Source organism: Siniperca chuatsi, linkage group LG16 (genome assembly GCF_020085105.1).
Source record: "Siniperca chuatsi isolate FFG_IHB_CAS linkage group LG16, ASM2008510v1, whole genome shotgun sequence".
Lineage (NCBI taxonomy): Eukaryota > Metazoa > Chordata > Actinopteri > Centrarchiformes > Sinipercidae > Siniperca > Siniperca chuatsi.
Window position 1 is genome coordinate 7,212,985 of NC_058057.1, and position 27,862 is coordinate 7,240,846.

Sequence of the window (27,862 nt, forward strand, 5' to 3'; positions counted from 1 at the left end):
CACATCATACAAATACAGTTTTTTTGTTATATTATCTTTCACTATGACACAGCAATAATTTGTTACTTCTGTTCGTTTTTCTATTAGATTTTTATTCTATATGTTGGGATGTTGTCTTTTAAAAGTTGTCTTATATGTTTTCTAAAACTTGTCAGGTTGAAAGAATAGTTTCATTGCAGTATGTAGGGTAGTTAAATGGTTATTAATGGAGATAGGTTGCAGATATGTGCTGCATAGTTGTCAAGACTCCTTTCAATGCTCACACAGAAGCATGACTTCTCTAAATTTAGTTTTATTTATCTTACCTCAGTTGTACGGGATATGACAACTACAGAAAGTTAATATTATCTCCCAAGTGATGCTCTTGCTTTTGAAGCTTTTCTGGAACAGAAAATCAATAAACGCCTCCATCTTTTTACCTTTTAAAGCTACATTTATGAGACAGTTATCTGTGAGGCCGATCCACTGCACTGTCAGCCACTGTCATCATTCTGCCATCTGTCCTCTTTCCTGCTCTCACAGGGATAGATTATTATTCTTTTGATTAATGAAATGAATTTAGGGAGGGAAAATGAAAGTGATTAGAAAGTGAAGGAATGAGAGAATGAAGTGAGTTGGGGAGACAGTAAATGGAAACATGGAGAGTATAAATATGAGCGAGAGAAACTGCCAAAGTGAAGGATTGCCAGGTTGAATCATTTGAACAAGTACTGTGAATACTTTCTAAGTGAGAAAATGCCATAAATGTCCTAAATACGTATAGTTGCTTCTATTAAAACTATCCAGAATATATATATAGGTAAACTCCAGATGATAGCCAGAAATCAGAAATACCTTTATTTATGTATGCCCAGTAATAAGCTTTGGATCTCAGATTTTACTAGAACAAGCTGATATTTTGTAGTACAGTCCCTTGTATGTGTGCGTGTGTAGGATATGATGCAGACTGCTTCAGTTTCACATTGATCTGTAGCTTCATACATATCACTTTCACCACAGCATTAGCCATGGTTTTAGCAGTGTTCTATTGTAAACCATCCATACACGACTTCCATTTCCAGAATTAAAGCATCTATAGATTTCTCATCCCTGCATCAGTGAAGCATAAAGTCACCAATTAATCTGCTCGGGTCAACATGAATACACTCTCCGCCCTCTACATTACATGGCATTGTGTGCTCAGGTGCACGGACAATACGACTGTATCAGTCTTCTGCAAACATGACACTGTGTAGAGTGTGGAGACAGTTTTCATTCAAGGAGTGTTATGTGGTGGGGGTTTTTTTGGTGATATTGTTGCTGTAGGTCTGTGTTGGGTTGGGTAATTTATGATGCTGCAGTGCAGCTGATCGGGATTGTTGTTGTACGTTTGCCTCTGCAATGCTTTTATATAAACCTTAAACAGCAGGGTATGGGATAGAGGATATACAGAGGGTAGTTGATTGATTGTTTCATGTGATGTGAGGTTTGTCACATTTTAACTTCATTATACAGTACACATTACTGCATTACAGTATGAAGACTGCATGCATTATAGGGCATAATAGCATGCATGGTGTTATGTATTACACATCCGGTTTGACTTCGTAATGAATTTGTTTTACTGTAGCTTCATAGTCACCACACAGATATCAAACCTGTCAGTTTTCTCATATGTTGTGTTTTACTGTACATTTTATCTGGTCTTTTGCTCTACTGGTTAGAATTCATAATGTACTGCCTTTAATGTCCACCTACAATTTATACAATGTCTTAAAATGCCGTATGAGCATAAAGAGTATCAGTGTTATTGATTCTTTTACACTGACCTCCACACTGGAGGTCAACATTGCCCCCTGCAGCATTTACTGTAGGCATTCAAATATTCCAGTATTCTCTTAAGTTCTCTTTTCTTCCTCTGTAGTTCATTTTTTAAGCAAAACATCACAGAAATTCACTGGTTCCAACCTGTCAAATGTGAATTTCTGCCGTTTTTCTACGTCTTCTATGATAGTAAACTGAATATCTTTTGTTATAGGACCAAATTCCAAAGAAGAATGTCATATTGGACTCATTTTCACAATTTTCTGACTTTTTATAGACCAGACAATTGATCGATAATGAAAATAATCGTCAGCTGCAGCCCTACAGACAGTCTACTGCTCAGAATTGTTTATCCTTTATGTTCCAAAACAACCTTCTTGTTCTTATACACATTTCAGCATTTATATATATAATACTGTATATACATAATATATTCATTAAACATATTAGATATTCACAAAAGTTTTTTATTTACAGTTCTTCAGTGGCTCGAACAGACAAAGAAGGCAGCAGGGGTGAAATTTGATATTATTGTGATGAGTGTATTCTGTCACAAGGTATTTCTCAACCTAATTGCTTTTTAATGTCTTTGTTTTTATGGCTTCTCAAATATTTAATAGGCTCTTACGTTACACCGAAGTGGCCTGGCTGCTAAGGCCGTGACCATGAATGAAGTAGAGACTTATTTTAAATCATTAAATGTGTCCTGTTGGACTGTGAAATAAACCTCTGAGGATCACTGATTGGAATTCTTTCGTTGAGTCTCGTGTCATAATCCACAACTGTTCAAATATGCTCCATGCCAAACAGCTGTGACCAAAGGACTAATGAAAGACATCAATATTGATTAGGCCATAACAGTTTGATGGTCTGTTACTGCAGCATCGCTAAAACATCAGGAATTCTGCCTTTGCACTGTGCGACTGGCTTGAACGTTTCCTGCCTGGGATTCCATCAAACGTGCAGCGATAAAAACTGACATCTGCTGCATCTCTGTGCCTTGGCATTTATTGCATCGTAAAACACAAGAGGTTGTGCCTCTAATTCAAAACAGGCTGCAGAGGCCTGTACAGAAATTGCTTGGTTGATTGTTGGTCATATGTTCATCTGTACCACCATCCACTTTTTCTCATTTCAGATTTACCCCTCCCTGTCATGTTGTACTTGTCAAATGTCATATCTCCACGGCCATCTAGCAGCCAAGACGTCATCTGCGATAGCCACATGGTAATAAATGTGGATCTGCGTGCTCCCATTGGTGGGCAAATGATGCAGGCAGGACCCCTTTTACCCACAGAGACCACAGAGGTGACTGTGAGCATGGGGCTGAAGGGCATACTGAATTATGGCCTTATTTTATTCTCTTTTTCATCCTTGTGCGTGTGTTCTGTTCCTATCATCTTCCTACAGTAGCTTAAAATAAACACCTCAGTCTGCAACACTGAGATGTTCTTGTCTTGTCTCCCCGTCTATTGTCCCTTCTGCTTGTTTCCAAAGCTGGCTGATAAGGAGCCAAGCATCCAATAATGGGTAGGGGGGGGTGGTGTCAGCCTTAAATCACCAAGCTTGTCCTTGTCTTCACCCTCAGTCTGTCTCTCTGTCTTCAAGAGGCAGTATATAAGATGATGACACTTATTTTACTTCAGTGCTGCATGATAATGGATGAACTGTTCAGCAGTTTTTACATTAACATACACACAGGTCATCATGTAGCTATCCCTTAAGCTGTTTAGAGTGACTGGTCACTCTGAAAGAATAGAGTTTATTAGAGTAGGTGTGTGACTGGAATACCAAGTGGGTAACCTCTTATCAATAACCATTTCTGTCACTTGGCCCTGACACTTCCAGAAACCAGTAAACTGTAACTTCTGGCATCCCAGAACCACACTCACTTTCCGTAATGTAACTAATAGAACGATGGACCAGCCTGACCTGTAACAGTTTTTTAAACCACAATGTACAGTACCACCAGACATTTTCCACACTGACTTGTTTCTTCTGCTTTACCATAACCCTCTAAATAGCTTCGTAAACTGCCATGGGCATGGATAGGATATGTCATGTATGATGTTTCTATCTCTGTACATAGAGAACAGAGTATGTGGGGTCCTCACCCACCCAGTGGTTATAGTGTTCATCATACAGTAGGGAATTTAGCCATACATGCCTCTATATTCTGAAACTGTCCCTCAGCGTTATTCCCGCATAGCTTGACAAACTGCTTTGGTCTCTCTTCCCATTTACAATAGAATCCTCAAAAACAGATCAACAAAACATGACAAATAAAACATTACGTTTCAGGTAAATGTGTTTGTTCTGCATGCAAACTGTCCTGACAACATGATGTTATCATGCCACAGGCAGGCTTGCAGCAAGGACTGATGATTATTACTCAGCCTGTATGAGCAATAATCATCAGTCTAATACTGCATGTCCATTTCTAGAAAGTATGTTTTGAAAATGCATGTTGCTCTGACCACATAGCAGCAATTTTTTTCACATTTACTATAACTCAAATATGCAGAGTGATTTTAGGTTTGTAAGCAGATTTGTTTTTGATATGTGTGCAAATGGGATGTAATGTTATATGACTGCTGGTCTTCTTTTGTGGTGATGGGGTTTTGAAGCATTGTTTTTCCGACATACTGTTGGGGACTGTTCCTTTTAGGGGTGCAACTAATGATTATTTTCATTATCAATTCATCTCTCAGTTGTTTTCTCAATTAACTGAGTAATCGTTTGGTCCATAAAATGTAAGAAAACAGTAAAAAAAAAAAATGTCTGCTACAATTTCTCAAAGTCCAAGTTGACATTCATATTGTTTGTTTTGTCCGACCAAGTAGCCTACAGCGGCTCTGTGAGGCTGTACTTAAAGAGTGCTTTGAACTAAATGCTAACATTTGCATGCTAACATGCTCAGTGGCATTAGCAGATATAATGTTTACCATTTTAACAATTTTTATTTAGCGTGTTAGCATGCTAACATCGGACCGACTGACGACAGACCGACATTCCCATACCTAGAGCCATGTCGCTAGTGTGGCTAAAAATGACTTAAACAATTCATCAATTATCAAAATAGTTTCCTCCAGTTCCTTTTCCTTCCTGAAATCTGTATTTCAATGTCCTCTGTAGCTCTTCTCAAGGCCACAGTGGAGAAAAAAGGTTGGAGAAAGTCATGTGCTTCACCACCCGGAGCTTTTGAAGTGTTTTATCCTCTGTCTGAAGCAGGTAGCCTTCACTAGGGACACACAGGAGGCGGAAGCGCCGCGAAGCTCCACGCTTGGTCGTTTCTCCTGCGAGCAGTAGGCTGGCTGTTCACACCAGAAGCACATTTCTCCGCGACGGTCAACAAGCGATTCTGCTCCTCTGCTCTTTTGTAATCACAATAAAGAGCTGATCTTTATAATAACCTCATGAATTTATAACTTAAAGCTTTTTATGTGTTTCTGCGGGGCGTCGCTTCTTCTGCAACAATGAAGTTAAAAGGAGCGCCTTGTGTGATGATCTGTGGGGTGGGGCACACACACACACACACACACACACACACACACAGGCCTATGTGTGTCTGTCTGCTCGTCTCTCTCGCTCTCTGTTTAGAGACAACTGACAAATATGTGGAATAAGTACGTAATTTAAAAAACAATCACAAACAACAGTGATACTATTTCTTATAAATATAGTGGATGGGCAAATCTTGATATTTCATCGTGGGGGGGGGCGTCACTCCAGGAGAACAGCGGGGAGAGGGGCAGAGAAATCAAAAGGGTTGGCAAGCATGGGAAATGATTTATCAGAATAATTTTTATCATATATAATATGAATTTATATTGTTTATAATAGATTATCAGTGCGTTTTCCTGCCAGATTTTCTCACGGCACACTAACTATCGCTGGTGAGCAGGAGCCGATGAGCTCCATGCCGTAGCGCAGTGCTTCCGCGTCCTGTGCCCCCCCCCCCACCTCCTGCTCTTTAGCCATGTGTTTCTGAGATGTGGATGGTTACACTGGGGCCAGATGAATAAGTGATATGGTCTTGGACTTCTCAGGTCAATAATGCATGGCATTCTTTCTAGAGCGGGCCACTGGGATGTCGCAGCAGCACTTAATGCTAGCTCCTCTGCAGAGAGAGAGCTCCAGCTGTCGTGACACTTGGGCTTGTTGTGTAATATTACATCACTGTTGTTATTATTCAGGCCCGCCGTGGTTCCTGGAAGGGTAGTATTATCTTATAATGTGTTGAAACCTCCAAACAAGAAGGATTTTTGGATAGAAGAAGCATTTTAGGGTACAGAGTTATTGTTTTTTCAGCCCCAGAATAGCTGCTGTGGAATTTTTAACAGCATTAGATATCATTTTACATTTACCATTTCATATGTAGTCAAATGACAACTCAACTACTGTATGTTAATTTAAAAAGAAAGGCCCACTCAATCCATTTCACTTGAGTGCTTTTGTCACTACCGTCTTCTGGAGCGATAACATCCACCAAGTGAAGAGCTGTAGTAACCTTCCCAATTAAGTTGTTTTACGTAAGAAGATTTATTTTTACAAGGGCATCAATCTCTCACCTGTTTCTGTGCTAAGTGTGGCCAGATGGCTAGTTTTAAACTACCAGGCCTGAAGATAACCTTTAAATCCAATTATTGTAGTATGAATGCAGTGTTAATCTAGCTCTGAAATTGTGCATATCATCTCGTCTTGAGTTTTTGCAGTAGAGCAGAAAATGAAACGCTATTTCATCTCTGTCAGCTTGATAGATATTTTTTAAGATCAGTGCCTAACTGTATCAATCACACTCGAATGATTCAGTGATTTGATTTCAGTCTCACAATTATTTAATGTGTTGTGAAACATTCATCAGACATTTCAACCCCACATTTCCATCAAAGATCTTTCATTCAGAAAGACAAAGAAAAACGTTTGATGCAGGGATGGAGATGGAGCATCTGAAACTAAAACTGGAAAGCAAACAAAATGGCAGCCAACACACACACTCTCAAGAGAAGAGAGAGACACACATCCAACTCGATGTGCATTAAACAGTGAAAAACAAAGATCTATTGTTTCTCTTGCCACAAGCCACATCAAAGCTCTACAATATCTTACCTTCATGGTAATTTTCTTTCATATATTGATAAGTCTGCCTTATATTTATTAATTAATATATATAAATTACTGTTTTGTAGAAATAATAGCACAAAATTTACAGAAATTGTTGATTTTGTCAGTTTTTGCCATACATTGCATTGTAAAAATAATCACATGTTTTACTGACAGAACATGACTTGTACTAAGCCTGGATGCTATAGTATACTACAATACAGTATTTGGCTATCTTAATGTGAGATTCAGTCAAATTCTTGATGTATAGTGTATCTGAATGACTGAATTTGGTAGATGCAAGGTGTGGTCCAGTCCATGTTCCCTTTTTTTATCAAGTAAAAAGGAAAGAGAAAGAAAGAGAAGTAAAAAAAAAACAGAACACACAGAGGGAGAAAATGAAGGACAGAGGAGAGGAGAGATATTAAAGAAGAGAGGAGGAAAAGAAATGAGAAAGTGTTGAGATGGAGCAGTTGGTGGGGGCTTGTAATCTTCTCCAGGTAGAATGTGATTGAATAGGGTATTAAATATACCGTCCTCCGGGGTGGAATGTGTGGGGAATGGAAATAAGGGCATCTTCATATCTTTCATCATTGTTCCCATGGTGATTACACTGAAGTGTCACTCTTGAGGTAGTAAAATCATGATGGATGGATGAATAGAGAACTTGAAAGATGGATGTTCTATTAAACATTCATGAAGTTATTTTTTTGCTACAGAGAGTGTTGTACAGTACATAAATGCAGGAATTAGCCGTGTTTTATTGCTCATCCAATCATTCCAAATACTGTTGAAGAATGTGCACTGTTCGGCCGTACTCCAATAACTGCCTTGAAACCTGTGATAACTGCCACGCTAGTCATATATCATGTTTTACAGCACCTTTTCTAGTGCCATAAATTAAATCGTGCTGCTAATCAGCAAACCTCACTCTACCACAGTCTTTGGGGCAACATGGATGTAATAAAGTGTGTGTATATGCCTGCATATACAGTACTTATATGAGTTTGTGTGTTAGGGCACAGTGCTACAGCCTAGTTGTGTGATGTTAATAACTGAGAGGTTGATTTGGCTTGGAGTCAAAAGGTCACATTGGTTACCATTACCTGGCATAAATGTCAGCATTGGTGTCACTAACACATGATGACAGGGTGATGGAAACAAAAGGGCAAAGGACGTGTAGGTGTGTGTTTGTTGATAGTTATTGATTCCCTAAATTTTTCCCCCAAATCCTGTGTGTTACCAAATGGAACAAGGGCATTTTGAGCCACCTGTGTGGCAGATGTTAGGTGGAAATGAAGGAGTTACTCAGTGTTCATTACCTAAAGGATTCAATCAGTGCATAGCATTCCTTATACTGACAGATGGAAAGCAATATGCAATACATTAGTCTGCAGAGATCAGGATTACACATAAAGGAGTTTCTGTAGTCTGATTATAAGATAATAAAATTAAGTTATTTAGTTTCATAAGTAAAGCGGTTGCTCATTGGAGTGGGCTACATAGTAGTTTCTAATTACCACTGGTTTGTAGCACATTACATTAGTATGAATCTTGAATCTGTTGCAGCTACTAGAAAAAGAAAAGGTTAAGATATGTTGATTACTTCTTGGATTAATTTGCAAGTCCTAAAAGTGTGCATGCCTGTGTTGTCTGTGCATAACCATTGCATTACAATGGAAGAAAAGCAGCTCAGGTAAACATCCATATTCAATATTCCTCCATCGTCTAGTCATACGTTTTCTCCACTTTATTACCCAAACTGCCGACAGCCTTTCTGTGATTAGTTAAAAATTAAAAGTCTCTCTCTGGTGGGTTGGCCAACATCTGCAGGTATTTCTGCCTCCGGTACTGCAGAGTCTGGATCTATGATTGCAAGTCACCTACATGTTCCTGCTTAAAACCTGCTGCTAAAATTGTTATTATTAGTCTTATGTATTATTGTTATTATTATTGCTATTTTTTTTATTAATATTCATATTATTACCACTACCATTACCATCAATATTACTTTACATCTCTATGTGGGACTTGCATTGTGCTACTGTATGTTCTCCTCCTGCTCTCTCTTTCTCCTTCTCTCTCTCCCTCTCCCTCGCTCCCCTTTCCCCCTCTTTCTTTCTCTCTCAACCCAACTGGTTGAGGCAGATGGCCAAAGCCTGGCTCGAGGTTTCTCCCTGTTAAAATGGAGTTTTTCCTTGCCACTGTCACCAAGTGCTTGCTCATGGTGTCTAGATGGTGCTCTATATGAAAAGTACCCAGAGATAACTTCTGTTATTATTTGGTGCTATATAAATAAAATTGAATTGAATTGAATTAATCAGATGGGAATCTAGACAAGCTAGTGTCCTTTGAGAGGGAGAATTTTATAGATGACAGAGTAGCCTGCTGGTTAAAGATTCCGTCAAGTGGTCTCTACCTGCTTTGTCAGTGCAAGTTGCTCTGGATAACAGCAGCTAAAATGTATCATTTTATTTCTGCATCAGTATATGAATACATTGTTACTCATATTGGTGTATGGGACCAGAGATAAATAACGTTGCATTAGTCGGTCTGGGAAAAAAAGTCAGAATTTGTACAACCCCTCATCTCTTACCTTTTGGATGTTGATAGCCAGAATTGATGAGCTCAGATGCCTATCGAAATGACTCCCTGTTTTTTTTTATTGACCCTAGTTTGTGTACCAGAGATTCTCCTGGGCAGTAGACTTAGTAGGAGAGTACATTATGATTTTGCTGGGATGGAGCTCCCTGTCAATGTATAAGCATGATTAAATTAACAGATTTACAGGAGGAGAGCACAATTTTTACAATCTTATCTCTGTACAGCACAAGTTACTGTAGATATCTGGAGTGGATAAAATGGAATTAAAAGTTTTGACCAGACCACTCATAAGTATATAATTATATTTCATTTTGTTTTAGTTTTTTCACTTTGTTTGTATGTATTTGTATACAAAATACAGACGCAGCAACATTTTAAAACCAAAGACATATTATTCGAATAAATGTGCAGAAATCACATTATCACGTGACTCCACTGACTAGCTGAAAAGCTAGTGATAAACGAAAGCCAGTTTTTGCGGAAAAATATTCTTAACTCAAGGTTCACTTACTTTGCGAACCTTGAGTTTAGAATATTTTGCCACAGATATGTATTCCCAAGGTTATGAAATAATTTTTAAGTTTAAAATTACCTTAATAAAAATAACCAACATGCTATTTTAGATCCATTGTACACATTTGTTCAATGAATAATTAAACATAAATTCAATTCAATTTCAGTTCAATTGTATTTATATAGCGCCAATTCATGACAGAAGTTATCTCATTGCACTTTTCATATAGAGCAGATCTAGACCGTACTTCGTAAGTTTTTTATAAATCTGAACAATTATTTTCTAGTAACTAATTGTTTCCATTGTTAGTCAAACTACAACGTCTATACTGAGCCTACAAGCACTGGCGAATATTAGCATACACTCTTAACTTTAACTGTAATGCACACTAATTAATGCATTGATTATAAAGTTTTATTACATAATGCCTGCTCCAGTAGTATTTTGTATCTCTTCTTGAGAAAACCTGATGATGAACTTGTTCCAGTGCCATAGCAGGCTGTTCTGAGGGCAGCTAAAATGCAAAATGTGAAGCTTGTTATTGAGACGTAAAGTGAAAGGTCAGCGTGGCCTGTTAAAACTTAATTGCCTGAATTTGGTTACGTAACTAGACAGGCAGACTAGGCAGGCGACGATGCCCTCTCTTCCTTCAGCAAGTTGTTCTGAAGATCTGAGTCGCTTCAGACATTAAGCACTGCACTGCACAGTCCGCTTGGAGGTTTACATAACCCAACATGGCCGCTGCTGTTATAAAGCAATGCAGGACAATGAGAAGAAAGGAGAAGAAAGGAGAGAGGGAGAGAAATCAGAGCAGGGAGAGATGGAATAAACATGATGCATGAATATAACTGTTTCCAATTCAACAATACAAATTTTATCTGCAAAATAGTAGAAGGATCTTTGAGTATGTCAGCAGTTTTCTCACCAGAAGACCTTCAGTTATATAAACTGGCCTCTGAATTAATGCTATAGTAAAAAGTAGCCTGTACACAGTGCAGGACTCATTATGATGCAGCTGTTGATCTTAGGATGTATACATGACTGAATCCATCCGCAGAGATGAATGTAGATGAATCTATATACCACCCAGGGGGGGCTTTAATCTTTCAGACCACGATGTGCTGTCATATTGCCGTGGCAGTAAAAAATGGCTTCATATTCTGTGAAAGTGCGATGAGTGTGTGGCCAGCAGATGTTGTTGTGAACATCTCTGGACACACAAGTGGGTGAAGCAAACACAGAGGGTACTGCTGGACCTCTGAGGCAGATTATCAACCAGACTGCTCGCTCAGTCACCAAGATGAGACATATCCAGGTGGGCGAAGCCGTCTGTCCAAGATGATACACAGACTAGTGGTCTTATAATGAAATGTCATTAGTTTAAAGATGTGGATTCAATAAGGTAAATCTGGTGGATTTCCTTTAATCTGATCTTGTAAAATGTAATTTAGCATACATAGAGCATAGCATAGAGTACAGCATACATTAATATTTCACAGATTGCAAATGCACTCTGGATGGTCTGTTTAGGTGTGTTGTTCCCCTGTTTTTTCAAGCAATACATTTACCTTACTACCAATAACCTTAGAATAGGTTAAGCTGATTTGTATCTTTTGGAGTACAAAAGCTTGTCACTGGTGTAGCACCCTATACAAGTACATTAAGATACTGTCATTTGCAAGTAAAGTTTGTTCCCTCAAAAGAGTCCAAATTTCCACTGCTGACTATGTTTGATAGGGAAGTTGAGTACTGAGTGTCTGGAGCAGTGAGCCAACATATCGTCCTCTGTGCCACCCAGGTGCTCTCATGAATGTGCTACTTCAACCCACTGCACCTTTAGTTGAGTCTGAAGTGGTACAAATTTGTCCTTTAAACCTGCATTAACTGATTTTTTTTTTTGGCCACTTGGGGGCAACAGAAACAAGCTGTTAACACATCAGTTACATATTATCAGCTTATAAAATTGATAAGGTAGTATACAGGTTTTTAGTGGCCCTGTCATATTTCAGTCATTTGATTCAGTGTTAATATCAAAAATATTGCTTTGTTTTAGCTTTATACATAAAGTCTTTTTGTTTCCCTGAGGATGTACATAACAAATAAATCGCTCTCTATTTCGACCCAACAGCCATTCATATTAATATCCCCCTGGGAAGTAAAGGCCATTGTTGTAGCAGGATTACCACTTAGTCAGAAAACAGTGGAAAGGAATTATATTTGATTCTTAAGGGGTTTAAACCATTTGGATGCTAATTTGTAAGGATGTCTTGTAGCCATAACCACTGATAATCTCCAACTCATCTGACATATGACAAGTTGTTTCATGATCATCTTTAGAGTCAGTGCCCAGTAATCCTACATCTGGAGATCCCCATCTGTTTTTCTTATGATACCAGCCTCTCATGACCTACAGAGGGGAGGAAAGGATCACAGATACAGGGCTAACAGGCTGTTTATGTCTCTCAGTGGCTAATCCTTCAAAATCCCAGTCAACCCTGGCTGTCTGAGACTGGCATTCCACTGCAAACGTCATCTCCCTCTTCCCTTTCATTTCCCAACAAACACTGCTGCTGCTGTGACTTCTTAATCCTCCATTATACAGCCTGCAACAGTAAACAGAGACTTCGGAGACAGAAGCTCCCAATTGGCTACCTCTTGGTTATTATGTTTTTTCCACTGTATGACTTTTATAAATATGATCCAATTTCATTTGGCTCATTTGTTGCATGCCATGCTCCTTTGTTGTCTCATATTTCCTCTCACCCCTCTGGATTATTTTTTATATTTTGTACCTTCAGCTTTAAGCTGCTGCTGCTGCTGCTATCTTGAGCGATGTGAAGCCGAAGTGGGCAGGGAGGAGTGTATCACCTTGCTCAAGGGCATCCTTGACAGGCCACGTGTGTGATGATGGATGTATTTAAACTGAAAAGATAAACAGGAACTTATAGGATGAAATTGCTGTTGAATTAGTTAGTCTGAGACAATTAGCAAATGTAAATATGCATTTCTAGAAACATATTGACATAACCCTTCACATTTTTGGTCAACACCGGCCTATCTGAGCCTGACATTCTTCTGCAAACATCGTTTGCCTGCTGCCACTGTTGCTTTTTTCTAATCCTCCATTTACTGGTACCAATTGTTCGAAGTATTATCATTGCTCAGAGAGGTACAGAGAGGAGACCATGAATGTATGATGTTGTGGGTTTGCGATCACAGGTGCATGTCAGGTTAAGGGTTTTATTTCCGTAATTACTACTCCATATTTTTCTTGTCTTGTTTTGTTGTCTTTTCCAAATGCCAAAAGCCAGCTCATTTCTATTTAAATAGTCAAATGTCAAATTATCCAAATTATCCATCACCCTGAGACTGTTTATGCCTCAGTGGACTCAGCTGTTCACACTGCAACATCCAGATATCCATCCTTTTCTTATGTTTTGTCTCTCTTCCAGCCCTCCCTGAATTTCCACTAGGATCTTCTCTTCCCTGTTGGAGACCTTCTCCATCCCCCACATCCAGCAGCCATGGCAGATGACGCCGACATGCGTAATGAGCTGTCAGACATGCAGCAACGCGCCGACCAGCTGGCCGATGAGGTGAGAACAACACGCTCGCTGCATCACAGTGATTTCAGTTTTGGTGGTGCACAGACATGATGACAAGTATGCATACTTAACCACAGAGACTGGACATTCATATGCATACAAATCAGAAGCACATGTACATTAGAGAGACTTTGAAATGGTAGATCCTAAAATTCTTTAACACAAAAAACATATACTAAGAATTTGGGGGATAAATATACCGTATAGGGTAAATATAATTTCTGCATATATTAGCAACTGGTTTTTTTAACAAAAACACACCCTCTTCTCATCAGTTTTTCAAATCTAAAAGCTATTTTAATAAAACAAAACTCTAACTGCATTCTCATAATGTGTAGGATGATTTATACCATAACCTCAACATAGTTACAAATGTAGCTCAGTCCTTGAATGCATAATAATAAAAATTATAGAGCACCATGACAATAATTTACCATTTATTGTCTGCCTATGGCTATGGCTGTTTGCATGTGGGTGTGTGTGTGTGTGTGTGTGTGTGTGTGTGTGTGTGTGCCTGTGCATGTGCGTGTGCAGGTTATAGGAGAGTATACCTGCATCTGACTTTACATAACACTATATGGTAACATCTTGAGTGTGTTTGTGCGCGAGAGTGCACATGACACAAATGTGTGCACTCATGAGCGTGAATTTACAAAACTGATTGTACAAATGTGTTCGTGTTCATGTGTAGGAATTCATCTGTGTGCTTCAGCTTGTGTGTGTGTGTGTGTGTGTGTGTGTGTGTGTGTGTGTGTGTTTTTCAACAGCAGTCAGAGTGAGTGAGTGAGTGCGTAAGAGAGAGAGAGAGAGAGAGTCTCAGTCATGGCCCAGAGCAGATTAGCCCACACCCCTCCAGCTTCACATATGACTCACACTGGTACAGCTGAGCAGAATATTAAACAAAAAAAAAAAACAACACACACGTAGACATGTGTGAACATAAGGCATGCACAAAATGGCGGTGTCAGAATAACAGTTTTTGCCTCTGTGCACTGACTTACATGAGCTCTCAGATCTACAGAGAGGACAGCAGATCATATAATTGCCATTTCAGATCAGAGAACATGAGCACAAGTGCTAAAATATCAGTGCAAAGGTATTCTGGTTGCTTGACTACAGATGAAAAGAGAAAGATGAAAATGAGATAAATGGCTAAAAGAAAGTCAAAGATGAAAGAATGTGGAAAGAGACAGATGAGTTAAAAAGTTGAAAAGGAGGAAAAAGAGAAAGAAGACAGGTTACATCAAAAATGGCCGCTCATTTCAAGGCTATGCCCGATTTGATTCCTTACCCAACCCCCCTTCTCGAGCCCCCACCACTCTGGGGGATCAGCCGTGCTCGCAGCGAGCACAGCAAGGCGAAGCTGTGTCATTGTGAGAAGAACGAGATATCACAGAGCGCCGCCCCTGCCGAATGGCTCTAGCAAGCAAGCTGTGCGCTGCAGCCACACGCTTCTTATACAGGGAATTGGAACGTGCAGCTCCATATCTATCACCACACAGGCTAATAATAGACATCAACAGTCTGGGAGAAAGGGATAGAGAGGGGGGATCAAAGCATGCTTTTATTACAAGAGTGTAGTTATTTTTATTGGCAGAGCTGCTTTATTCTTGAGTAAATCACTGGTGAGTTACTAGATCTCAAACGCTCAATTTAGTTTGGATCTCAAATCCAAACCATTGTATGCATTCAATTGATTGACAGTATGAAAATAAATTTCTCAGAAATCACTCACTGTTACAACTACGTTCAAAATGGCTATTATAAGGTCGGGCAGGCAAAACAGTCTGTCTCTGTGAGTTTGACTCCCCTTTGTTGTGATACATGCTCACTTATGCTCAATTCAATGAACATACTGTACATACTGTAGACACATGATTGTGTTGTTTTTGTGTAAACCCCAGGAAACTCGATGTACTTGTTCTCCATTTTAGAATTTTGATGTCAAACAATACAAATTCCCTTTTCTGATGGCTGTAGCTGTTTGAATCTGTCAATTTCAAATAGAAACTAACTGTCTTTTATTTCTCCGCAGTCACTGGAGAGCACTCGTCGTATGCTGCAGCTGGTGGAAGAGGTAAGAAAAACCCACAAAACTTTGAATTATGGCTCCTCTGTGGTGTAAAACGTTTCATTTACAGTTTATGATTGGATTAATAAAATCTGAGACAAAATATGACACAGCAAGAATAGGAAATGAATGCAGTGACACTGGTAGTCTATCATGTCTCAGATACACTTTGGGTAAAGTTCTTCTGAATGCAGGACAGGCTGATATATATTCTAACAAAGAAAAGTACAGAAGAAAGAATTTACCCGAGTCTTGGGTATAATCAGGGAATTCACTGAAAAGAAAAAACTACGGCACCCTGTTACATTCATACAGTTTTAGTAATTTGAATATTACAGCTATCACTCTAAGGCAATTTAATTTTGTTCCTGTCTTATAATTCTCTTACTGTTATTGAAATTTTAATTTCAGCAATTTGGGAAGGGTGAAGTGACTCCAACTCAAAGAGCAGGCATACGACATTAGCATGAAGTTTAAACAAATGTTCATACTGTGTCTGTGCATAGTTGGTATTTTGAGTCATTAAATGAGAAATAATTACTCTTTTATAGATGAGATGCATTACATTTTACAATAAAATAATAAATATAATAAAGATAGCCTTGTTTTAAGTGTGAATCTGAGGGAGCCAGCATTACCAATGCAGTTTTTACACTATAATGTCCCCATTATTCTCATTTTCCAACAAAGAACACCATGCTTTTCGCAACAGTTTACAATTGAGAGAAGAGCAGAGCACGACACTGTAGCAGCACACATGAAGCACACTAGAGGAAGACAGTAGGCTGTCTCACAGGAGCAGAGCTGAATGTGTACTGGTACAGCAAGGACAGTAAGAGGCTCCTTGTTATCTTTGGATACATGGTTGCACTACAGGAAATCTGAGTAGTGGTTAAAAAATGTAAGTCATCTGGTCGCCATGACAGAAAAATGTGATGATTTGACAAGAAAGAGACCTTATTTCTTCTTGGAACAGGGTTGAACAAAAGGAAACTGAATACAGAGTGGTGTGATTTAGTATCCCACATTGTTATGGGGACAATGACAAGTCAGTGACTGACTTGGCTGACGGAATATTTTGGGAAATATGCTTCTTTGCTTTCTTGCAGAGAGTTAGATAGGAAGACTATTCCAGTTTCATGCCTATCCGTTAAATAAGAAGCTGGAGCCAGGAGACCGTTAGCTTAGCTTAACACAAAGACTGGAAGCAAATGGAAACAGCTAGCCTGGCTCTGTCCAAAAGTAAAAAAAAAATCTGCTTAGGAGCACCTTTTAAAGCTACAAAAATCAAAGTGTAAAAAAGACAGGAGGAGGTTATACAGGAGTTATATATCAGTCTATTTCTTGGCCGGGTGCAGTTTCCGGCTACTGTTTTGCCCTGCTTCCATCTTTATGCCAAGCTAACTGTCTCCTGGCTCTAGCTTTATATTTAATGGACAGATATGAGAGTGGTATTGATCTTTTTATCTAACTCTTGGCAAGAAAGCGAATAAGTGTATTTCCCAGAATGTCGAACTATTCCTCTCCGAACATCTCTCCTGTTGGGTACTAAAAGACATCATTGTTATTATTAAAATTTTTGGACCTGGAATCAAGTCTCTATCTCATTCCATACTAGCATTTTCTGGCTAGAAATACCCACTATCACACAAATAGCTAACAGGAGGCTGGCATGCCCTACTTTGTAGATAACATTCAGTCTATTTTATGATATCACTTATGTCCAGTCCAAACTTTAGAAATGTGTGGTAATATAATCGACTTAGGAGATGATGGGTTGGAAAATTGCAGTGGCAACAATAGCAAAACAGTTTAAAAGATTTAAATTTGTTTTCTTTTTTGAAGGAAAACTATTTTCTGAATAAAAAAAATAGTTGCTTTTTCAAATCAGTGCACACCCTGAGATTACCTTTCTTCTCTACAGCTTTCACCTGAGAAGGTTTACATTGGAAGCACTTCTAAACAATCGATTACATCCTCCATGGTCACTTCAAGTCGCTTAGCTATAAGAATAAATAAATAAAAAAGGGGAAATAGTGTGGAATAAGTGACTGTAGCTTGGTAATTCTTTATTATAGAAATACAGGACATTCAAGATATTTATTTTGTTCTAAGGTACAACATAAAATCATTTGATGAGAGAGCGATGCCATTCTGGAAATTAAGCTTTGAAGTTTCACTAACATCATCAGAGTCAAGCCAGATTTATTTATGTAGCTTAAAATCAAATATTTGATAGTTGAAGGTTGCTTTTGAGTAAATCCTTGAGTAAAGAATCCTTTATGTTGCAGCAGATCAAACCAAATCTTAAACCTGTAACTATAATCTACCATATATAATCTAACTTAATCCAGAATTTGATGTACATGAAAGTCTTGCAACATTTCGGCCAAAATGTATGAATCTTTCCACCTGATTTGAATGAGGAATCCACATTGAACCATCTCCAGTCCTGTATGGGATCATAGTTGATTATTCCTTGGAGTTTCCCCAGGGACACATTTCGAGTACTTTGGGATTTTTCTTGGACGAAGGCTTGCTGAATTACAGAATAATTTATACACCACAGTTTCCTTATTGCCCCCCTCTCAAACATCAATGTGGCTTTCCTCCCAAACTGCTGAAGAGGCAGGGGGATGTGTGTGTAATGGTGTGTATGTGTGCGTTCGTGCATTCGTGTACACTGACACACCATAATCTTATTTATGCCTATCAGGCCGAAACAGGTGCCACATCTTAGTGCGGCGGTGCTGCATTTCTAAGAAGCAGAGAGGGAGAAGAGTTGCGTTTAAGCGAGTGTCGCTATGCTTTGCCTCTTCACACTCTTTCTACCAGCATCAAAACATGTAGCTAACCCAGCCTATCAGTGACTAATAGCTTTACTGTTGCACTCATGCAGGCTCAGCTGTTCAGATGGTTCACAGTCAGGAAGGAATTAAAATGAAAATCTGAAGGCTGAAAGAAGACCAACAGACAATTCATATTTGGGGGAAAAGAAAAATAGTCTTACTTACAGTTTACAAGCAATACTACTGCATGGTCCAAAGGTCTAACAGCTGCTGACTCTTAAAGTGGTGTTGGGATCATGGGTTATTAATTGTATAATTTGTACAAGGAAATCCAATGGCAGGCTTCTCATCTTAATGAGAACTCTCGTTTGCTGTCAGCGTTATTATTGTTAATCTCCTGGGGGCCATTTCCATGTTTCCTGCTTAAGGTGTAATGGCCAAATGACCACTGCCCTTTCAAATCAATACCTTTCCTTTAGGAGAATTGCAACGTCAACAAAATGCTCCCAAGGTTCAACAGTTACATTTTCTAAAACATGTGGGTCTTCATGTTGCAAATTTGTAATTCTCTACCTTTACTTTGATTTTAAGATGTGTTCTGTTTTTCACTGTGGATATTTAATGGAATAGTTCTACATTTTGGGAAATGATTTGCTTTCTTGCCAAGAGTTATCTGAGAAAATTGATACCACTCTCATGGCTGTATGCTAAATGTGAAGCTAGAGCCAGGAGAGGTTAGCTTAGCATAAAGGCTGAAAGCAGGGGGTAACAGCTAGCCTACTTCTGTCCAAAGGGTAAAAGACCAACACTTATAAAGCCCACTAATTAATTCATTATTTCACATTTGTTTTGTTTTATGGGGAGTTACATGCTTGAAGTATTTCTTGGCTGGGCCAGTAACTAACTAGAGACAAACTAACTAGCTGTTTCCCCCTGCTTCCAATTTTTATGCTAATTTAACCGGCTGCTGGCTGTAGCTTCATATTTAGCTCATCTAACTCTAAGTACGTTTTTTTCCCAAAATGTCAAACCATTCTGTTAATCATGTCATCATAAGCCTTGTCACAATTGTTAATTTGAAGGTATGCAGATAAAGTATTAGCTTCGCTCCCTTGTGCTAGCTGAGAGTTTAATTGTCTTCAGTCAAAGAATGCAAAATAGTGTGAAAGAGCAGGGAAAAATGTTATAGTTTTCCATCTCTTCACAAGAAATTGTTTCTGGTGAAAAGTGAAAAACAAAAATGTGAAGGGGAAATTGCTTATGGCAGCTCATATTTTTCAGTAGCCACTGATTCCCTAAGCTATTGTAGTCTCATTACTGATCTCTATTTCATTTCATTTTTCCTCCCTCCCTCCCTCCCTCACCTTTCCTTTCTACCTGGCTGTCTTTGGGGAATAGAGCAAAGATGCCGGCATCAGGACTTTGGTTATGCTGGATGAGCAGGGAGGTAAGTCTGCAAAAGGGGAGATGGCCAGTTTAGTCACAACATGTAGATGTAGATATTAATAACTGAGCTATTCACATTCAACAAAGCTGGTATAAGGATTCTGTATTTAGTAAAAGTAATTATGATTATTATTATGATTACATACAAGCAGCACCATGAGGGACATTATTATTTATAGATAGCAATTTTGGTGTTAAATTTATGGTATCAAAACACTTGTGAATGGATGAATTGTTTCATATGCACTTGCTTGTTATCATTTAAATGCATTTCCAAAATAATTCATTTTGTTCCTGATTTTTAGAGTAATATTTCCTGATTTGGGTTTTGATTTAACGCATGGTTTATTTGATTGCCAGTTTAACTTTGGGGAAATTTTCTTTCAGCTTCCTTTAACCTTTGATTCCTTTGGCTAACATTTTTCTTTTTGGTTTGCATAACTGCTTTTGATTTGCCAGCAGCTTTTATTTTCATTCAGCGAAAGGAAATCTTCAAAGTGCCAAAACATTAACAGAAGAATATTCAATGCCAGCCACTGCAGTGCCAAAACCCTACAGCTCAACATGAAGATAAATTATTCATTGTCCAGAATCCAGTTGGGTTAGCATGTTTGTCCCTGTGGCAGCCAATGGCACAGTGACTTCTGGGCTGTTCTTGGATCTGTTTGTGCTATAACTGTTTAGATGTTAAAATGATTAAAAAGCAGTCATGGTGGTGTCATAGACTTAGTAACCTTGAATTCAATGCCAATAGATTTGACATTTTATAAAATCAGCTTATGAGCTTTATTGCCAATTAAGTGGCAGCAGAAATGCCACCTCTATAAATAGCCCTATTATATGGTTCTGGTCAAAGGTCACTTCTTAAATTATTACAATTTGGCAAACCTGTCTTTAGCCTTTTCCTCTAAATACTACTGGAAACCTAAATACCCAAACAGGTCTGAGAACAGCTAAACAGGCAATGCCACCCTGCTAACAGTCAAGAGGTGTAAAAAATACAAGAGGTGGATAGAAAAACGATCGATTTAGCTGGTAATGACAAAATATTCAATCACTTCTCTATCAACCCATATACTGCTTTGTACAATCCCTGGTTGGATGCAGTTTGTTAATGAGCAAGCCAAAAATCCACATTAAATAACATGGTTTAAAGTGTGCGACTTAAAACAGTTAATAGTAGCAGTGTGAAACTATGAAAGGGTACCTTGTTCATTACTTGGCTACATGGACCCTCAGCTTTCCCATTGGCTGGAAGGCATGCAAATCAATTCACCAATGCTGTAAGAGAGAGTCTTATTTGCACCAACACGGCCGTTCACTCAGGGGGATGAAAGCTCTATCCCTCGTCTGACCATCCATTTACCTCCTCATCCCTAGTGTCACAGCGCTGTTCTGCACTCACAGGATCACCACTCCAAAACCAATTGCAATGGCTGACTGGAGACACAGGCGGCTGTAAGCCCGAGCTGACCTCTGACCCTGGGTTATTGACTTTGTGCAGGCAGACGAGCCTGTAGCTCTATGGCACTTGATACTTGAGACAGTTATTAAAGGGTGTAGAGGTTTGCTTTTGGTGAAATAAAAGCCACTGACCATTTTTTCTTAAATCACTCTTTAATGAGTGCAGCATGCTCAATGCTGTTACCCCACTTCACTCTAATAACACTGACTCAACATGGATCCTTTCTTGGTTGAATATATTTACATAAATGCATGCCAACCAGGGATTTTACAAATCTGAAAAAGTCAATAAACCGGTTTTTGAATCCTCTCCATATTTAACTGTGCCTCACCCTTTCACACTCTGCCTGCACCGTATTTCCTTTAATCACAATCAGGATGGAACATTCTTTGTGCTGTGGAAGAGTCACCAACCCACCATCCATCACATCAGCATGACAAAGGCCCCGACGCTCATAAACCAGAATCCAATCATACATGAAATCCTTTCAGTTACCTTGAACGTTTGCAAAGCCAGACAAAGCAACACAGTCAGTTTTCAGTTAAATAAGCCAGTTTTATTCCCTCCATTGTGGCAGCAATTCAACAATGTAATTCACCAAAACTAGTATTAGAAAGACTTTTAAGTAGCCTCTTAAAGGGTCTGTTAACTAAAAACAGGTATGTTCACTATGCTCATGTCTTTATCCACAGCCCATAAGGGCCATGTAGCCGCTCAGATTTATGTTTTAATACTATTTAAATAATTCCAGTAACTGTTATGGTTCATATAGTGGCTGCTAGGGCTTGGTCAGACCACAGAATATGTAATATCACACTTGTTTATATTGTTTCAATATTACCTAACCAGGACATATTATTTTGCCTTAAATTAGATGGATATCTGAACAGCAAAAAGAAGCAGCTTTAGCTCACCGTCCAAGCGGAAAAATTCTTCACAAGTGGGAAAATAGACCTATCAGTGTTGCATGATGCTGGCACCACATAAGCAGCTCTCAAGTGAGATTTCTTTGCTTTGGTCTGGTGAAATTATAAAATATTGTCTTTGAACTGCAAGGGAGCAATTTCATATTATCTTGTTCTCTGACATTGACATTGACATGTGTCACAAGGAACAATTAAGGGAATAGTTCAACATTTTGGGAAATATATCTATTTGCTCTCTTGCATAATGTTGGATGAGAAAATTGATAACATTCTCATATCTATACGCTAAATATGAAACTACAGGACAAGCCAGGATAGCTGTTTTGCCCTGTTTCCAGTCTTTATGCTAAGCTAAGCTAACCGGCAGCTAGCTCTAGCTTCATATTTAGCATACAGACAAGAGAGTGGTATCCATCTTCTAATCTAACTCTCGCCTAAAACGCGAATAAGCGTATTTCCCAAAATGTTGAATTATTCCTCTAACATCAATGTTGAAAGATTTCAACTTTCAACTAAATTCATCAAGTACATTGAGAAATAGTATTCACTGTCCTTATTTGATTTTTTGTGCTTTTTATACTATTTTCTGGCCAAAAAATTCCGTAAGTGCACATAATCGTATTTTATCCCACCAAATCGATGTACTCAATACAGATTTAGTTCAGTCTTAATCTCTCACCCTGACACACACACACACACACACACACACACACACACAACAGAGTACACACATTTAACTCAGTTACTGCTCATCATAACTCATATTTCTGTCAACCAGTCAATGAAATTCATTCCACTACTGTCATCCCTTTGTCCTGACCAGAGCAACTCGATCGTGTTGAAGATGGCATGAACCATATCAACCAAGACATGAAGGAAGCCGAGAAAAATTTAAAAGATTTAGGGAAATGCTGTGGGCTTTTCATATGTCCCTGTAACAAGTAGGTACTGACAACGTGCCCCAAAGGTTCTTTACATATGTGGTGGCGTCCAGTTTTTCCTCCTTTTTTTTCTTTTTTGTTTTTAATTTCTTTCGTCACAGTGAGTGTCTGAAGTTGTTGTCTTCTCTCCTTTGTCCTCTCTTTATCTCTCTTCCTCTCCTCTTCCTTCCTCCCTCTCTCTCTTCTTGTGCTTCGTTCTGTGGGGGATAAATGACTTGTGTTTAATCAGAGCAACTGGAGCGCATCGAGGAGGGAATGGACCAAATCAATAAGGACATGAAGGATGCAGAAAAGAATTTGAACGATCTAGGGAAATTCTGTGGTCTTTGCTCCTGTCCATGTAACAAGTAGGTGCTGCTTGCCTGCCTGCCTGCCTGCCATTCAAAAATAAGAATAAATATCTAAGAAATCAAAATATAATCGAGGTAGAAGTGACATCACGATGGCCATCAGCCAATAGTCCGCTCTGCTCCAGCTCCAAATAAACTCTGACTCCGCCCCTTTCACACCCATACACGGTGGACACAGGAGGCCATGATGTGCTTTCAAATACTTTCTCTCCCACACACACAAACATATACAGTACACTTAAAGTCGAACTGAAGTTTGAATTCCCCTCACTTTTTGTGTAAGGAAAACCTATGATGATACGGCAACTATTGCGCATGATTTTCCATTTTTCAAAAGAGGATGAAACCTTTTTTGGACATATGTAGAAACAGCGTCTAAGCTTCAAGACTCTGTCAGCGTTTGACTGACACTCGAGGGATGACACGCTGATAACTTCCGTGATGCGTTACTGACGGGAGAACGTCATAGCCCCATGTAGCCTACTAACATTGATACAAGATGGGGTTTTTTCCCTTTTTGAACCAGTCCACATAACATTGGTTGTGTTCCATTAGTGATTTAAGACGTCTGTCCCTTTACAACATTCTACATTTGTGAGGAACCATTGTGCTCTTAAATTTGCATTCCATTTGAAATGTGAAAGCTAGCAAGCTAGGCTAACTAACTCCCTCTTGGAAAGTGTAAGCTAGTTAGCCTAGCTTTCCAATGTTAGCACTAATTCCCACTAAATGTTACTTTTTGTTCACCTGCTAAGTCATCCACAGCTCCCACACAGTCAGCGAAGTGTCCGTCTTGCATTATGGAAAGGAGGGGATCTAGCTAAGGTTAGCTGGCTCTCTTTTATGGGTCCAAATGTGGAAAATGACCAGTCTGCCAAAACTCACAGCAACAGGTAGTTCTGTAAGCTCAGCGTACACCGTACGTTACCTAGTTATTCTAATCACAACAGGAGTAACATAGGGAGTGCTCAAGTCACAGCTGGGACTAAACAACCGCTAACAACGTCGGTGCCCCAGCCGGTTAACTGCCTGTGTGTCTGTTGAAATTTAAGTAATATTCCAAACAATTTTTAGTGCCTGCCCACACATATATTACACCAATCAAATTACCAGTACTGACATTGTCGGTCGGAACCAAAAATTCATGCCCCCTGGTGAACACTAATGTACATGTACTGCCATCGCTGCAGAAAAATAAATAAAACTTGAATTTCTTCTTTTTGTTATTTACAATTTTTACAAGACAACAACAAACACCAAGGATATATACACTGATTTCTTAGCAAAAATGAATTTTAAATTCAGTTCGACTTTAATGCAAATTCAGACAATATGCCAACACATTCTGTAGATAATTGCGGGCACATGCAGCAGCCTTGGGTACTTATTGCACCTTCTCCCCTAGATTGGCCTCTAGACATGTAGTATCCCAGAATTCATAGCTCCATGACTGACAAGCATCCCATAGTCTGTCAGTCTGAGCCATCGCTACATGATTGGTGTTTGAGAAGTAGAACACATACTTCCAAATTACAAACTACGTCATCAATCATGTTAACACCATAACCCAAACGTACTTATCTCTTTGCTGCTGCGTTTTGCACAGTCGAACCAGACATGTGCAAATAGACTGGGCGAGACCCAAATCCTATAAAGCCAAGCTCAAAAAGTCCAGTCCTCCATATAAGCTCTTCTCCACTCAGCCAAGGCCAAGGTTCATCAATAAGTGCCTCTCTCAACACCCTTCTACCAAGTGCCCTTCTCCAAGTGCCCTATTCTCTAAGCTTCCACTTCTCCAAACACCTTTATAATGGGAGTCATCTACATGAAGGTGTAGCCATTGTAGAAGTCCCACTTGTAACATTTGTGCTGATTCATCCTGAAGAGGAATATTTTTTTTAGTATTAATGCAAAGTGATGCGAAGAGGGGACTTCTACAATGATATCACTGTAGCTGTTGGCCCTCCCAACTTTAAAATCATTTAGATTCAACCAAAAGAGCAGGTCTGGGGCTCCCAAAGCATCTTGGCACTCAGATCATTTTATGTGTTGACTCCAGCTGGATATTCAATGATCTTGGTCCCAAAATGCCTTTGGTCCGCCTGGTCTAGGAGTGTTTGACACTTCTCCTCATCTGCATGATCTCTACCACCACCACACCGTTCTAACATCCAGTAGATCCTCACCTCTTTGCAGGCAACGAGACCTTTTTGTTTCCCTCTGAGCACCCCCCTTCTCCTAACACCATTTTTGAACCACCAAGTGCCAATGGAATGACTGGCGAGCATGACCCTTTGAATGCTCATGCATGCATGACAATGCAACTCATAACAGCAATGCTACACATGATGATGCTAAAATGATGATGCTGATATTACCAATGAAGGTGATGATGATGATGATGTTGATGGTGATGATGAACAAATATTTTTTATGTTTTGTTTACCATGAGCAGTACAAGGCCTGGGGGCTTTTATTCTGATAAACAGGGAATAAACAGCAGATAGTCATAATAATTTATTAATTTGTCTTATTTAAAAAAATGTCAAAATCTCTGGGAAGAAAAACACGAGAAGAAAACTGATTCCGTTTAAAACAGATACATTTCCGAAGTGCAAAAGTCGATTTTCAATTTGTAAAAAATCTGCCAAAATATTCAAGCAATACTTGCCTATATTTTGCACTTGTGAGCACTGAAAATTTAAAAAAATTGTATTGATTGGACCAAATCCAAAAGTGCAACAAATATGTTAATATGTTAGTCCCTCGTGCATGAGAGACGAAGGAAAAAAAGAAAGAATGCTACATGACAAAATTGTCAAATGCTAGAAGGAAGGCAGTGAACACATCACAAGAAGACGAAAATGACAGTATGACACATTCAAAGCAAAGGAGAAAAACAGGAGTGTTTTGTGTTGTTCCTGGGAGCTGGAAACTGGGTTAGGACACATGCGCAGTGAGATGTTTTCATGGATGTAGTCATGTTTGTTCTGTAAAATGGGTACATCATGCCACTGCACATGTTCTGCGTGGTACCTTTGGTGTTACATGGCTCCACGTGGCGATCCAGCCCACTGCTGCCTTGTTTTTCCCATCTGGTTCTGCTGCAGTTTCTCTGCAGTGCCACCTCTCCTGCAGAGCGCTGTGCTAAATTAGCTTTTATCCGACACTGGCTGTTCAACATTACTGTTCGCTAAGCTCCCTCTCCCGCGGGGAACTCGCTCACATGTAGGTCAGCCATATCAGACAGTGGCATGATAGCCTGCTGGGAAGCTGACTCAAACTGAATGCACACATGGATGGATGCTAGAAAGACAAAAGAGAAATATTTTATAGAATATAGAATTTCACCACTCAGAGTCAGACTTGATTCCATCATACTTGCTGGAATATTTTTTTAATCCCTTCATCATGCTGGCTGTCTATCAGAATCAGCTGACTCCTGGTTTTCTGATACTTAATGCCTTTGGATTCTGGCTGTCTACATGCTACTGTTAGTGGATTTTGATTGGTGGATAGCTCAATTTGCAGATCACTCAGGGAATGAGTTCAGTTTTACCACGGGATCCGCAATACTCATATGATCTAATCAGATCATCTCAGTTCAAACAAGCAAAGCTGATTAGAGAAGTGCATTATCTCCATTCTGAGACTGCAGAGAAGCAAATTGCAAAGGAGAATAAACTGTATATCAAATGAAATGAAAGCGATGTGAGAGGAGAGGGAAGCAGTAGTATGTACAATATTAAGGAAGAAAGGAAAGAGAAAGGAAAGAGAACCAAAAAGCTTAGAAGAAGAACAAACTAGGAACAAAAAGAAAGGACTCAGAAAAGGGTAGCGTGTGTGTTTACCACACTGGTGTGTGTCAGCAGGGACAGGGAGCTAAGCGAAGCCTTGCCTCAGTCCATTTCTATTAATAAAAGCAGTGTAGGAGGCTGAGCCATCGCCATCTCTGATACAGCTAGAATACATCCACAAAGCACACCAAGGTTATACAAAACTCAGCAACTAATGCTACATTATACAAGCAAAGAAATGATCTTGTTGAATGGATAGAGAAAAAATGTGTAGAGATATGAGATTAATTTCTCAGGAATATCGTGTAGCAGTTTGAGAGGTGAAAAGCGTTTGGCTGTCCAAAAAATTAAAATTCTGGAAATACAAATACAATACAAACAGTAACTAAAGAAATGAAAAATGTGTCTCTCTCAGTTCCCTTCCCCTTATCCCTGACTCTTTTGTGCC

General features: G+C 39.1%; 1 protein-coding gene across 4 annotated transcripts in view; it reads left to right on the forward strand.

The window, feature by feature from the left end:
- The window catches only part of snap25a (synaptosome associated protein 25a), a 45,187-nt gene that overhangs the window by 10,552 nt on the left and 6,773 nt on the right, over positions 1-27,862 (forward strand). For 3 of the 4 annotated variants that reach the window (XR_006375060.1, XR_006375061.1, XM_044170386.1), the window contains exons 2-5: positions 13,477-13,620; positions 15,665-15,706; positions 19,888-19,936; positions 23,497-23,614. Coding sequence is in view for 2 of the 4 variants with exons in the window: in XM_044170386.1 (XP_044026321.1) it covers positions 13,549-13,620; positions 15,665-15,706; positions 19,888-19,936; positions 23,497-23,614 (281 nt within the window). In the remaining 2 variants the exon portion in view is untranslated. Of the gene's footprint in view, positions 1-13,476; positions 13,621-15,664; positions 15,707-19,887; positions 19,937-23,149; positions 23,268-23,496; positions 23,615-27,862 lie in introns of all 4 variants that reach the window. The other variant, XM_044170387.1, reaches the window with a different exon arrangement.